At 44.1% G+C, this 13,960-nt stretch overlaps 1 protein-coding gene across 11 annotated transcripts in view; it reads right to left on the bottom strand.

Moving 5' to 3' along the window:
- Positions 1 to 13,960, bottom strand: part of LOC123503965 (lachesin-like) — a 207,807-nt gene that overhangs the window by 39,854 nt on the left and 153,993 nt on the right. For all 11 annotated transcript variants that reach the window (XM_045254117.1, XM_045254128.1, XM_045254118.1 and 8 more), the window contains one exon: positions 10,991 to 11,145. In XM_045254117.1, the coding sequence (XP_045110052.1) occupies positions 10,991 to 11,145 (155 nt within the window). The remainder of the gene's footprint in view (positions 1 to 10,990; positions 11,146 to 13,960) is intronic.

Below are 13,960 nucleotides of genomic sequence, written 5' to 3'. Positions count from 1 at the left end.
TGTGTGTGTGTGTGTGAGGAATCAATATAAAAACATCATATAGAGGAAGCTTAACACTATGCATATAACCTTTCCATGATACATACACCGAAGTGCGTCTGTTATAATCATCTGTCGTGCTTTACTGGCTGCAATATATTATAGCAATCCCTTTAACCAAAACCCATTCTCCACCACCACCACCATTCCCCTTACTCTCTTTCACCACGCTACAGTTTGCTAATTCATCGCAGCGTCGAGTACTTCTCTGACCCATATATAACTCTAGCCTGTTTGTCTGACGTTCATTAACAGCTTAGTAGGAAGAATAAGGCAATTTTACCGGTTTGTTTTTAATGCCAATAGATTCCTTTTGTTTTTAGAGGCCGTACTTTACAAATGGAAGGCTACGCAGCAAAATTAGAGGTAATCAATAAAAAATACGTGATTTGTGTGCATGTTTGCCCTGTGTTGAATGTCGTGGTTGTGTGAAAAGCTGGCTGGCCTCGGTGATGAAAGACTCGCGGGAAGGTAAACTTTGCTTGTACGAATCGTGAGCGAGAGGATGAATAATTTGTGACGGGTGAAGTTATGCCCTATAGTGCGATCTTGTCCGAGTCTCGTGAGGTCGCCATCGATTCACAAACTTTTACTTCTGATTGCCGTATTTACATGAAAATTGAAATGCGTGATTAATAACAGCCCATATATATTAAAACCCACTCACTCACCCTCTCACCAACACACATACACACTCAAACATCTATCGTGCTCTACATAAACACTTGCCCCCTTCCGCCCCCCAACGCACACGCCCCACATATGCTTAAAGCCCCGACCGCCGCTACCGCCGCCGCCGCCGCCGCCACTACCAGCACTACCATCACAAGCACAAGAACAACAACAACAACTAACGCTCTTCCACAGCTACAGTATCGGCAAAGTTTTCCTGTAAAAGCCACGGACGAACCCATCAGGCGAGGTACGAGCGGCTCGCCTTGCTGGGGCGCGGCATCAAGCAGGGAGGGTTTCTGCATTCCGGGGCTCTCAAGGCACTTATCTCTAGACGCATTCCATCTTTTTTCTCTCACATGTAAATATCAATGTTCCGTCTTTGCACGGAGTTTTTGATGTCTCCGTCACTTGTGTCATCACCCTCACCACCACGACTAACACCGCCACCACCATTTGTTACAGGAACTCTCCCGATCATTGGCAATTCATCCCAAAACAAAGCACTTTCTTTAACAACATGATTCATTTACGTTAGTTCTGCTGCTGTTCACTTCTCCTGTCCTTATACAGCAGTGCAATGTATCAATATACCACCACCATCACCACTGCTTCTGCCCTTCTCTATCAACGCAGCCATCAACAACCCCTCTGTCACAGTCACCACCATTGCCATCATAGCCACCCCCACCACCACCACTATTGCCACCACCATCACCACTAGCGACAGAACCAATCACTAGTTTCGCGTTGCATATGCATATTGTGTGGGTTATCAGAGCACGTCAAAATGGTATATGAATTTCAAAAATAATTTAACCTTTGAAGTTTTCAGATGAGACATTTTTGTCAATGACGCCAGACTGGTCCCGTCCCCCAACTGAACCTGGCTGCATCACGTTCAGGGGCGCGGCTCTCACTCTCACATTTACAAGTGTTCTCTTGATGAGAGTGGCGACAATAAGGGAAATTTGAGGTAAGCACAATGATATTAAACTCAATGGGAATATCACGACTTCTACATAATTATACAAACAAAGCTCACCTTCGCCACACAGTGATAAAAAAAATAAAAGATTACTGACTTTCTATTTTCTAGCAAACCAATTCCCGCAATGAGGCACAAAAGATAGTTCTCTCCGCATCCAAACAATACAATAGTCATTACCGCAGAGATTATACGCGCCACTGAATAATCCACAACATTGCTAGTAATTATACAAGTGTGAATATCTTCAATAAACACCTTGTTACCACCTTTTTTATAGACTGATTTTATTCAGCATCTATTTGTCGACTTATGCATTACGTAATTACGTATTCGGCTTGATGTTTAGTGTATTAATTTTCAGTCATTTCTATCTCATACATAATTTTTCTAGCTTGATGTACACTGAACATTTTCTTGGTGCAGTAAGAATGTGTTACACTTTACTGAATATTTAATGCATCATGACATACCTTACACTTTTACACTTTTTGCCAAGCAGTCTCCCCGCGGTGTTCATTGCGAGTCACATGAATGACTGCTGACCGCTTAAGCCTTGAATGTTACTCGTCCTCAGGCTTTTCACAGCTGCCTGGAGCTGAGATATACCCTTCGTTGTCTCATTTCATAATAACAATAATAATAATAATGATAATAATAATAATAATAATAATAATAATAATAATAATAATAATAATAATAATATTAATAATAACAATAATATTAATAATAACAATAATATTAATAACAACGATCATCATCAGCATCATTCTCCTGCATGTACATGAAGGGTGAAGGATAAAATACTAAAAAAAGACAGTTTTTCAACATCAAATCTGAGCGCAATACGATGAGGATTGAATTTATGGACCAAAAAACCGGGCAATAAATACACGACTCGGTTTCCGGCACGCGACCCGGAAAGAATACTGGGATTGAAATTTACATCCTGATTTTTTGTGCATATTTTTTTTTCCATTTACCAATTACTTTTTTAAGGCGGTGTAATGAATGAATGAATGAATGAATGAATGAATGAATATGTGTGTGTGTGTGTGTGTGTGTGTGTGTGTGTGTGTGTGTGTGTGTGTGTGTGTGTGTGTGTGTGTGTGTGTGTGTGTGTGTGTGTGTGTGTTTATGATTTTCTTTATAATATTAAAAACAGCTTGCTCATCATCATAATAACTACATTACATAATTTAATAATAGCAATCTTACACAATGCGAACACGTCAAAACAACAATAAGTCTCGAGTAATGCAGCTCTGCGAAACATTTGACCTTAGCAGCAAAGAACATGGCAATAGGTACACAAAAAAAAAAAAAAATATATATGTATAGAATATATTATGAAAATAAAAGCTAAAAGGTTTGACGTGACGCAGCGAACCTTCGTATTTTTAAGTAACTTGGAAGGAATGTGTTTTGTGGCGGTACTAGTGTGTAATGGTACACATGTCTTCACGCTGGCATTAGCCTCCTCCAACGATCCTGGCTGCCTCTACCTTCCAACTCCCCTCCCGCCCACCCTCTCAGCCGTCACCGAGACAACGCTGGCAGCTCCGGGTAGTGTTTGGTGCCATTATGGATGCGACTGGGAAGCCGAGGCGTAATTTTGTGCCGGCGGCGGTGCGGGCTTCAGGTAGCGGAGCCTCTTACCCAATAAAACAACGACATCACCCAGCGAATAGCCAAGCAGAAGGCAAGACCCTCCAAGTAAGAATTTTACTGAAATTTTCTCGTTTTCACATTAGGGGTAAGGGGCGACTTGCATGGCAACGAGAGAGGGGAAAGAAGGCTGTAATGCCCTAACGCACACGTCCCACACTTTTCAAACACGACCACGTTCCTCCATCACTGTCATTGTGCAGGGGAATATTGCGGCCAGCAGAGAGAGTGATCTTTGCTGCTGAATACCACTTGGAAAAAGGAAATCCCTTGTATACCGAGTTCGGACCAGACCTTTAAAAAGTGTCCAGAACACAAGATGGAATAACGCTGGTGTGGTGAGTGGACGAGGCAGGAATGTGTAACCAAAATACTGCTCCTTCACAGACGCAGCCAGCAACGGTCTGGTTATGTTAAGGAAACACTCTTAAGCACGAAAAATGGATTTGTCTTCGCTAAATAGAATTCTTTTCCCACGCTGCAACATAAAGAGGAGTTCACCACGGTCTGGCTCAGCTACTGGAATGCGACATAGAAAAAAAAAAACTCCCGTAACTTTTCGTGAACTTCTTAGAAAGGACTCCCGATGTGGTACTCAAGAGTCTCCAGCGTCAAGACTTTCATTTCCGCCATACATGTGAAGCTGTGAAGGCCGGACTGCCTCCCTCCCTCACTTGATTCCGAGCCGCCGCGGCCGACCAGGCACCACTTGGGCCCACTGATGCACGACTTGTCAAGTGCAGGACGGAATACTTCATTTTCTTTTTGGTGTACATTATTTGATTAATATTAGGATATCAAAATGCCGATTATTGTACAAAAAGCATTAAATTTTTGATGGCACAGTTGTTGCTGTGATAACAGTATATTAAGAAAAGAGACTCCATTCTATATCGGTGAGGACGGAAGAAACAATAAAAGATATGATCGTGCACCAAAATCTCCAAAACCTCACATCTACAAAACAAATCCATTTAAAGTGTACGGCCACTCGCGCTGAACCTACCAGCACACAGCACACTGACTTGGATTCTGAGACACGAGTACCAGTGTGAAAAGTCTCCTGGTATTCAGAAGAACAAGAGGTGTGCTCCACTTACTGCTTGCCACGCACTGACAGCAAGGCGAGGGAAGGGGGTGGTGGGCTCAGGCAGGTCGCGTCAGTCGGCGTCGGCCAGTCCGGTTTGATCTGTGATAAGCTACGTCGTCCGCGGCATGCAAATGTGATGGGTTGGCGCTCCCCAGGGGCGGCCTACACAGACCTCGGCGCTCCACTTCGAGGGGGAGCGAGTGTGTGCTGAAGGGAGTGTTGTTGTGGCGTGCGGTGGACCGAGTGAGGCGTGGGGAGTGAGGTGCGGGATTGAGGTGCTGGGGTGATTCTTAGCTCTGTGCGGTGTGGCGGCGTGGTGTTGCGAGGTGTGATGTTGTGAGATTATATACAGTATTTACGAGTATTTCATGTGTTGCGTGTAGTAAGTGACGATGAGTGTACTGTGTAATCGTGTTAAGTATTTAGTACACCTTTATGTGATATGTTGTGTGGTACGTTTCTATACCGTGGTATGAAGTGATACTGTGTGGTGTGGTATGGTGTGGGTAGTATGAAGTGATACTGTATGGTGTAGCGTGGTGTGAGTAGGGTGATGCTGTGTAGTGTGATGAAGTGTGGTGCGGAGAGGGGTGGTGATTGACGGTGGTGTGTAGCATCAGCGGGTGCAGCGCGATAGAATCATAATAACATAAAGCTCCACAACCAGCAGGTGTGTCATGTCAGCGCCGTGACAGGTTCTGACTATCACGTCAGCGGTTCGGGTCACGCATACCAAGACAAAACCTGGGCTTTGAATTGGCTAACTTTACACACGATGATTAAAATATAATTACACACTCAAGTGATCAGCGTAACACACACACTGCTATAGTTGCTGTGTTGCGACATGGTACACCAGTATATGAAATAATACCCTATTTATCTAATAATATATGATTCTCTCTCTCTCTCTCTCTCTCTCTCTCTCTCTCTCTCTCTTCCACACACACAAAAAAAAAAAAAATGTCGAAAGAAACATACATTAGCAGCTCGGTGGTATCTCTGCCAAGTTGTTTGTAAAATCGACGTCCTAAAATGGTGGAAATGTCAAACTTTATTTTTTCATACAGAAATAGAGGTATTTTTCGGACACTAATTAAATATGCTACTGGTGGATACCAGACCTATATGTCTTCTCTTCACTCACAGCGGTACATATTCACAAATAATGATGTAGTTTGTTATGATCTTTATTTGCTTCATGACTAACTTGATTACGATGTCACAGCTCTTACACCAGAATAAAATCACGAGACACGCTCACGTACTGTAGGCACCAAGACAAGTAATAAAACCTGACGCAAGTGTTTGTGTGGACCAACGTGTCCTGTTTCATTTCCTTTACGAACCATACTAAGAACCTCAGCTGGAACATCATACGAACAGTTAAAAGACACCATCACCACCGCCCACACTGCACAAATCTTGCTCAACGCGGTACATACATTAGACACTTACGTAATTAGATAAAAGGAAAGACACGTATATCATACTAATATTCTGTGGTGTTGATGGTGCCACAAAGCGGCTATAGGCTTGATAAACGACACTTCCCCAGCAAATCTTAAGAAACGAGAGGAAGAAAAGTAGTTCGTTGCTACAAGTAAGCGGAGTGTGTGGCGCGGCACCTACTTACTTATAAACGATGAAGAGGATGTGTTTATATTAAAGAGACCGCGTGCTGCTGCCGAGGCATTACACTCTGATGGAAGAACCTGATAAATGTTTGTTGTCTTTGTCACCGGTTTTGAGTGAACAGGAGCGACGACACACACACACACACACACACACACACACACACACACACACACACACACACACACACACACACACACACACACACATACATAGCTGAGTGGTAATATCACTAAGCTCAAGTCACAAAGGTATTCACTAGCAAGCGAACAATTAGTAGTCTGCTTGAGCAAGAGGATGGAGTTCAGGAGAGGCAAGGCGCTTCACTCATCCTTTACCAGCAGTGCAGTGTATGAAAACGTGCAGGATTTTGTATATAAGAAAAATCAGCCTGACAGTCTTATCACGGTAACAAAAATGGAGATATTTGCGCTGGAAATATAAACAAAGACCGAACCTTAAAAGTGGAAAGAAAACATCCATATTACAGGAAATGAAAAACTGGACTCATGCCAAATCGTGAATGAGCCAGATGGACATGACCGAGGAAAAATTGCAGGGAAATGAACATGAAAGAGAGCGCACGTTACACCACTTTGGTAGAGAGAGAGAGAGAGAGAGAGAGAGAGAGAGAGAGAGAGAGAGAGAGAGAGAGAGAGAGAGAGAGAGAGAGAGAGAGAGAGAGAGAGAGAGAGAGAGAGAGAGAGAGAGAGAGAGAGAGAGAGAGAGAGAGAGAGAGAGAGAGAGAGAGAGAGAGAGAGAGAGAGAGAGAGAGAGAGAGAGAGAGAGAGAGAGAGAGAGAGAGAGAGAGAGAGAGAGAGAGAGAGAGAGAGAGAGAGAGAGAGAGAGAGAGAGAGAGAGAGAGAGAGAGAGAGAGAGAGAGAGAGAGAGAGAGAGAGAGAGAGAGAGAGAGAGAGAGAGAGAGAGAGAGAGAGAGAGAGAGAGAGAGAGAGAGAGAGAGAGAGAGAGAGAGAGAGAGAGAGAGAGAGAGAGAGAGAGAGAGAGAGAGAGAGAGAGAGAGAGAGAGAGAGAGAGAGAGAGAGAGAGAGAGAGAGAGAGAGAGAGAGAGAGAGAGAGAGAGAGAGAGAGAGAGAGAGAGAGAGAGAGAGAGAGAGAGAGAGAGAGAGAGAGAGAGAGAGAGAGAGAGAGAGAGAGAGAGAGAGAGAGAGAGAGAGAGAGAGAGAGAGAGAGAGAGAGAGAGAGAGAGAGAGAGAGAGAGAGAGAGAGAGAGAGAAATTACCTGCAGGACAGAAGCCTCAAGGTGGTTGTCAACGGGCAAACATCTGAGTCCCTGCCTGTGGAGGCATCAGTGCCACAGGGTTCAATTCTTGGCCCACTCCTGTGGAATATCTACGTGGATGATCTTCTCCAGCTACTGCCAGGAGTCAAGGCCTATGCTGATGACTGCACCCTCTCCTATACCTATCCACGCCAGGACAGTGGGCGGGCTGCTGAGGCCATCAATCAGCAGCTACGAGTGATAGAGGAGTGGGGTGCTCGCTGGCAAGTGACATTCGCGCCGGAGAAGACACAGGCAATGGTTGTCTCTCGGTCCCCAGCCGCCATGGCAGCAATGGCAGGAAAGTTGTCTTTGGCGCTGCTGCTCTCCCACTCCAAGATGACGTCAAGATACTTGGAGTGGAGGTGGATCGAGGGCTGAGGTTTGACAGCCATGTCAAATCCATTGCCAAGAAAGCCTCTCACAGGATCTCCGCTCTCAGAAGGATCGCCAGTTTCCTCGACAGGAAGGGAGACTGCTGCTGTACAAGGCACAGGTGCGGCCCCACCTTGAGTACGCAGCTCTCTCCTGGATGTCCTGTGCCGCCACACACAGAAGGAGACTGGACAGCATCCAACGCCGCGCCATACGGCTAGTAGATGCTGCAATACCACCTCACCCAGAGCCTGAGCGTCCTCTTGATTCACTGGAACACCGCAGAGATGTGGCGGCAATCGTAGTGTTCCATAAGGCACAGGTGCAAAGAGTGCCACATCTGGCAGGGCTGCGTCATCCTCTGAGAGTCACCGCACGGAGCACGAGAACGGTGCTCAATGGTGGTGACGCCGTAGAGGTGCCGCGATCCCACGGGTGTCAGCATCAACGCACCTTCGCAGGACGCGTCTCCAGGATGTGGAACTTGTTCACGGCCGCGGTGCCTCACGTCCAGGAGATGAACACACACAGTGTCAAACTGATGGCACATAAGTGGAGACAGACACTGCCAACTCCTCTGACACTCTTTGTGACGTGACACTCAGTGTAGTGCAGTGCGTGAATAGTGCTAGTGAAGTGAAAAGAACAGTGCTCCATTTACATGCTGACCATCTTGTATATTTTCTATTTTTAAGTCTTGTAAATATTGTAGAGAAATAGATTGTAGTACCCTTAGAATAGGTAGCACACGACAGTGCGCCTTTGGGTACATGTTCTTCTGTATAAATTATGTTTAAATAAAAAAAAAAAAAAAAAGAGAGAGAGAGAGAGAGAGAGAGAGAGAGAGAGAGAGAGAGAGAGAGAAACGTTAGCAATATGTATGAGGCTTCCACTGATTATTACGCAGTCTTTTGACCTTCGTAGTGACTTGACAGATACAGGACATTAAATAATCCAAACATTTCCATCCACAATACTGAGAACATGCGACACGAGAGGCCAGAAGGGCGAAGGGCTGCGGCAGAACCTCCATTTAACCTTGATAAGATTCACTCCATAAGGTAACATGCATATTAGGCAGGGTTGTCCACTAAATGGTGCACTAAGCTTACAATCAGTCAATTCTACAATCCCTCTCAGAAGCAAATGTGTGGTCGGTTGGTAAGACTTGATTTACGAAACCTGTTGAGCCCCCCACCAGCTCACACCCCACCCCCAAAACAAAAAGGATAAAATCGCGTATTAACTGTATCTTTACCTAACAATACAAATCAAACTGTTTATATCTGCGTGCGTGCGTTTATAAAATGCACGCAATGACGCTTCCATCACCCCCACACACACACACCACTACCACCTCCACCACCACCACTCATCCCTGTTCCATCAGCCTCAACCACTCAGATTGACTAGCACACCTTTGATGGCCGAGTGGTGGTGGTGGTGGTGGTGGTGGTAAAGCGGCCAGCCAAGAAGAGGTGCGGAGTGGAAGGCCTCCCTCGTCTAGTGTTTACTTGCGGCGTCTATCACTGGGTGTCACTCTAGGACGAGGAAGTACCGTCTTTGATCTTAACACCGCTAATGTTCGCATCTCGCTGGAAAATCATGTGAGTATACTTTGCTTTTCTCTCACTGGTGGACGTCTCTTGTGCCATAAGACTGGGTGGATGGACTGGGCTGGATGGTGCGGCTGGTGGTTTAGGTGGAGAGGTGGCGTGTCGAGGTGTGTATGGTGTGTTGGTTTGGGATGCGTGAATGAGTGAGTAAATGAGTTAGTGGGTAAGTGAGAGAGTGAGAGAGTGAGTGAGAAGTACGTAAGGTAGAAGGAGCAGTGGTGATACTGTGATGCCAACACCCACGTTTGTGATGCGGAAAATATGAATACGTAAATTAAAGGAAAAAAATAATAAAATGCGTTGGAAAAACCAACTACGAGGAAATAAATGGTGAGCTTTTAATGATACGGTAAAACTGTACTAGTATTTCATATTCAATTATCTAGATTGCTGCACGGTGTGAAATGGAGACAAGTCAGTACCACACAACGGAACAATACTACTGGCACATTCCAGACAACTAAGGTAAAGGAAGGCGCCTCGTATAGAGATAAGATGCGAAACAAGCAATAAACATTAGGAATCTAGATGCATCTGGACGGATAAACAATAGATACGAAACTCCAGAAACTCCCTAAAAGACACAATGAATACAAGAGACTAATATCACTGTAATCGTAGAGGTTTCACATTCATTTCACTCCTCCTCCCCCTTGGCTGGTAAATATTAATGCCCGTGTCCTGCATCATATTAATAAGAGGAAACAACTTGCTGTATTTTATTTCGCATTCTTTACTACCGCGGCAATCCGAGTTTTTTCTTCCTTCATTTGAGAAAAAAAGGAGTGACGCTAGAAATATTATAGTTGAAATTACAATTGAAACCACTTATTTTCAGACAACCAATTTGCATACACGGGGAGAGAAGCGGCGCGGGTGGTAGTAGTGGTGGTGGTGATGGTTGTGTTGGTGGTGGTGGTGGTGGTGATGATGGTGGTTGTGTTAGTGGTGGTGATGGTGGTGATGGTGGTCATGCTGGTGGTGGTGATGGTGGTAGCGGTGGTCTTTCTGTTATCGCTCCCGCCTCGTCGCGCAGAGAAGTGTGCCCTCGCCCGCATCGTGCTCAGTGTGCGATGTTGAATGCTTGGTTAGTCTTGATTTACTGGCGCTAATAATTACTAATTCATGGCCGGTTATTAATTTCGGAGACAGTGGCGATGCACCACACTGCCCTTTGCCAAGTTCTCAATGGTGCATTACGAAGAGCTAGTGTTGATCAAGAATCTTCCGTGTTGGCATATCGAACATAATAAAATAATACAGTAGGAATTACCTTAAACACCAGCAACACCAGCAGAGTTTTCTTTAACCCCTTCATTACTGGGACACATTTTTACCTTGAATGTTGGGTGTGATTAGACGATTCTATTGACAATAGGAAGGGTCTATGGAGGTTAGAAGATTAATAGCCAGAGTTTTCACTAGTATTTTAATCCCCACATAAGTTTCTAAACCTGTATAAAACCACCAAATAGTAAGTAGAATAGATATGAAAACGTGTCATGGTACTGAAAGGGTTAAAAGCCAGACATTCATCATGTAAAAATACATCTTTACAAAGTGAGTGAGCGAACCACCCTGAGAAGCGTGAGAGAGGCGTCACTACCAATGGAGGAGGCGGGACTCACCTGGTAGTCTCCAATGTCCTTCACTATGCAGGGGAGGGAGGCGTCGCGTCCTTCCGTCACCGTCACGTTGGGGATGGTGGCCACGAACATGGGCACGCGGGACCCCGACGACGAGGAAGATGGTAAGGAGGATGAGGAGGAGGAAGAGGAGCTGCCTGCAAGGGAAAGGGAAGAAAGGAAAAACGTCAGAATCACTGCAACGATGCTTACCAGTGTGGTCACAGCGCTGCTGTTCACAACAAACTGATGGCGCTGCTTACATTGATAATTGTGTAATGCTTAGTGCGGTGGTGAACGAAGCCAAATCATAATGAAAACACTGACTGATGAAGCCGATAATAATACAAGCAATAACATAGAACAAAACAGTAAAACAAAGCTGTAAATTAAGATGATAACCACAAAGATTCCATTGCTGATGGTGACTGAAAATGACGAGAGTAATCATAATGAAAGTGATATATGGAGGAGTTGGGTGATGGTGACAACAACACTGAATGCTGCTGCCAACAACAACAACAACAACAACAACAACAACAACAACAACAACAACAACAACGGTAACTGTAACACACACCCACGTCAAAAGAAGAACATCCCTTATTGAATGTACTCAACACAATAAGGAGTGACGCAAATCCTGAACAGTTATCCCTCACATGATATTATAAACAAAAAAAATAGTGGTGTGTGTGTGTGTGTGTGTGTGTGTGTGTGTGTGTGTGTGTGTGTGTGTGTGTGTGTGTGTGTGTGTGTGTGTGTGTGTGTGTGTGTGTGGCTATAATGTTATGTTAAGTTACAACGTTGAGTGCGTGGTGAATGACAGCCTCATCAAGGTAATCCAACATTCAAGAAAGGTGACATAAATTACCCTGCAAATAACACACAGATCAGTTTAACGTCACTGTTTGGTAAAATTGTCACAACATAATCACGAATGAAATTACCCTAAACCTCAATACAATAATTTAATCATTTGCTTATGGGTCTAAACCGTAATGCGAATTTAGAGACAAAAAGATCTGAGTTGTCAGGTATGATAACATTCTACACGGAGCTTTTTCCTCTTTGCTGTGGTATTCAAGTGTTCTGCAGTGTGCAACATCAATCTGAACACGCGTCTGTCTCACTATTGCACAAATTAAGGAACAGAGTAAATCGGTATAATAATGAATATGATGTATATCAACACAATACGCAATAGAAGATTCAGTAGACTGGCTTCCAAACAGACCTGTCCTGCTGGTTTCCTGGTTCCGGAGTGTTCACAATTCATGATGCACCGTGGGGTTAATACGAGTCTGAATAACTTATTGTCAAACATTTTGTCGAGACCAAGCATGTTTAAATACAAAGTTATGTAGTAAAACCCACGCAAATCTGTGATAACACATTCTGATGGAAAAATTAAGAAGATACGAGCACGCTGATACAATCTAAGAAATATGATGATGAAAGTTTACAACTGGAGAGAGAGAGAGAGAGAGAGAGAGAGAGAGAGAGAGAGAGAGAGAGAGAGAGAGAGAGAGAGAGAGAGAGAGAGAGAGAGAGAGAGAGAGAGAGAGAGAGAGAGAGAGAGAGAGAGAGAGAGAGAGAGAGAGAGAGAGAGAGAGAGAGAGAGAGAGAGAGAGAGAGAGAGAGAGAGAGAGAGAGAGAGAGAGAGAGAGAGAGAGAGAGAGAGAGAGAGAGAGAGAGAGAGAGAGAGAGAGAGAGAAGCAGAATTTCAAGTACCATCACAGTCCCGTCAACCAGAAACAAACACACCAAAACAGAAAAGCCACTGAAACAAAAAAGCAGCGAACATGTTTCTTGTTGAGAGGACATTTTACGTACAGTTAGAGAACAGCGATCTTATACAGACAAAATGAACTTAATGGTATCACAAGTGCGTTTTTCTTCCTCATTCACCCCCATAGGAACAATGACCAGTATTAATTGCCTAGTTGAAATAATACTCTGCCAGTGAATAGAGAACACGTATACTCACCATGACACCTTGCCAAATTATTCAACGTTCTACTGACACGTGACACATTTTATAGTCAATGTGATGCTCTATTAGTGAGGGAACAGCGAAGTGGACCTCAGGAACAGTAACTATAACAATGTAATATAAGCATAATAATTTAGTATAGGCTGGAAATAGACTTATGCATCTATTCCCTACCTGTCCAGCACGCCGCAGCCAACTCTCCCCCTTCTGCTGGCGAGAATCAGTTGGCGCATAGTTATTTCCTTCTTCTCACTTTTTTTTTTCCTTTTTCCTCGCTAACTTACAACTAAATGCAGGGAACAAGAAAAACCTTTCATAAAATATACATTAAAGATGAAGGCATACAAGAAGTGGGTAAACACAGCACGGTATGTTTTAATGTGTGTGTGTGTGTGTGTGTGTGTGTGTGTGTGTGTGTGTGTGTGTGTGTGTGTGTGTGTGTGTGTGTGTGTGTGTGTGTGTGTGTGTGTGTGTGTGTGTGTTTAGAAAAAGGGAAAAAGGAGGTAGAGGAAGGAAAGGGAGAGTTTTATTTATGTCTTTTCTGGTTCTACAATGTGTTTTACCTCATAAGTTAAATCTTTCTGAAACAAAGGAAAATAACAACACACACACACACACACACACACACACACACACACACACAGAGAGAGAGAGAGAGAGAGAGAGAGAGAGAGAGAGAGAGAGAGAGAGAGAGAGAGAGAGAGAGAGAGAGAGAGAGAGAGAGAGAGAGAGAGAGAGAGAGAGAATCTGTAATCTTCTTCGAAATCATAAAACCCTGAAGTAAATAATCTTAGTAAAGAACACAAAGTGGTGGTGGTGGTGGTGGTGGTGGTGGTGACGGCAACACTACTCACCATTCACTGACAACCATCTTCACCACAAACGCCTTATTTTTTTGTTATTTTTTTGCATAATCCCACAGTAACATTTCCATGCAACACAAATACAACACATAAAGTGGCGTGACCTCTGACGTT

The sequence above is a fragment of the Portunus trituberculatus genome, chromosome 15 (assembly GCF_017591435.1).
Source record: "Portunus trituberculatus isolate SZX2019 chromosome 15, ASM1759143v1, whole genome shotgun sequence".
Lineage (NCBI taxonomy): Eukaryota > Metazoa > Arthropoda > Malacostraca > Decapoda > Portunidae > Portunus > Portunus trituberculatus.
Note: the sequence above shows the minus strand (reverse complement) of the source record. Positions and strands in the feature narration are given on the sequence as shown.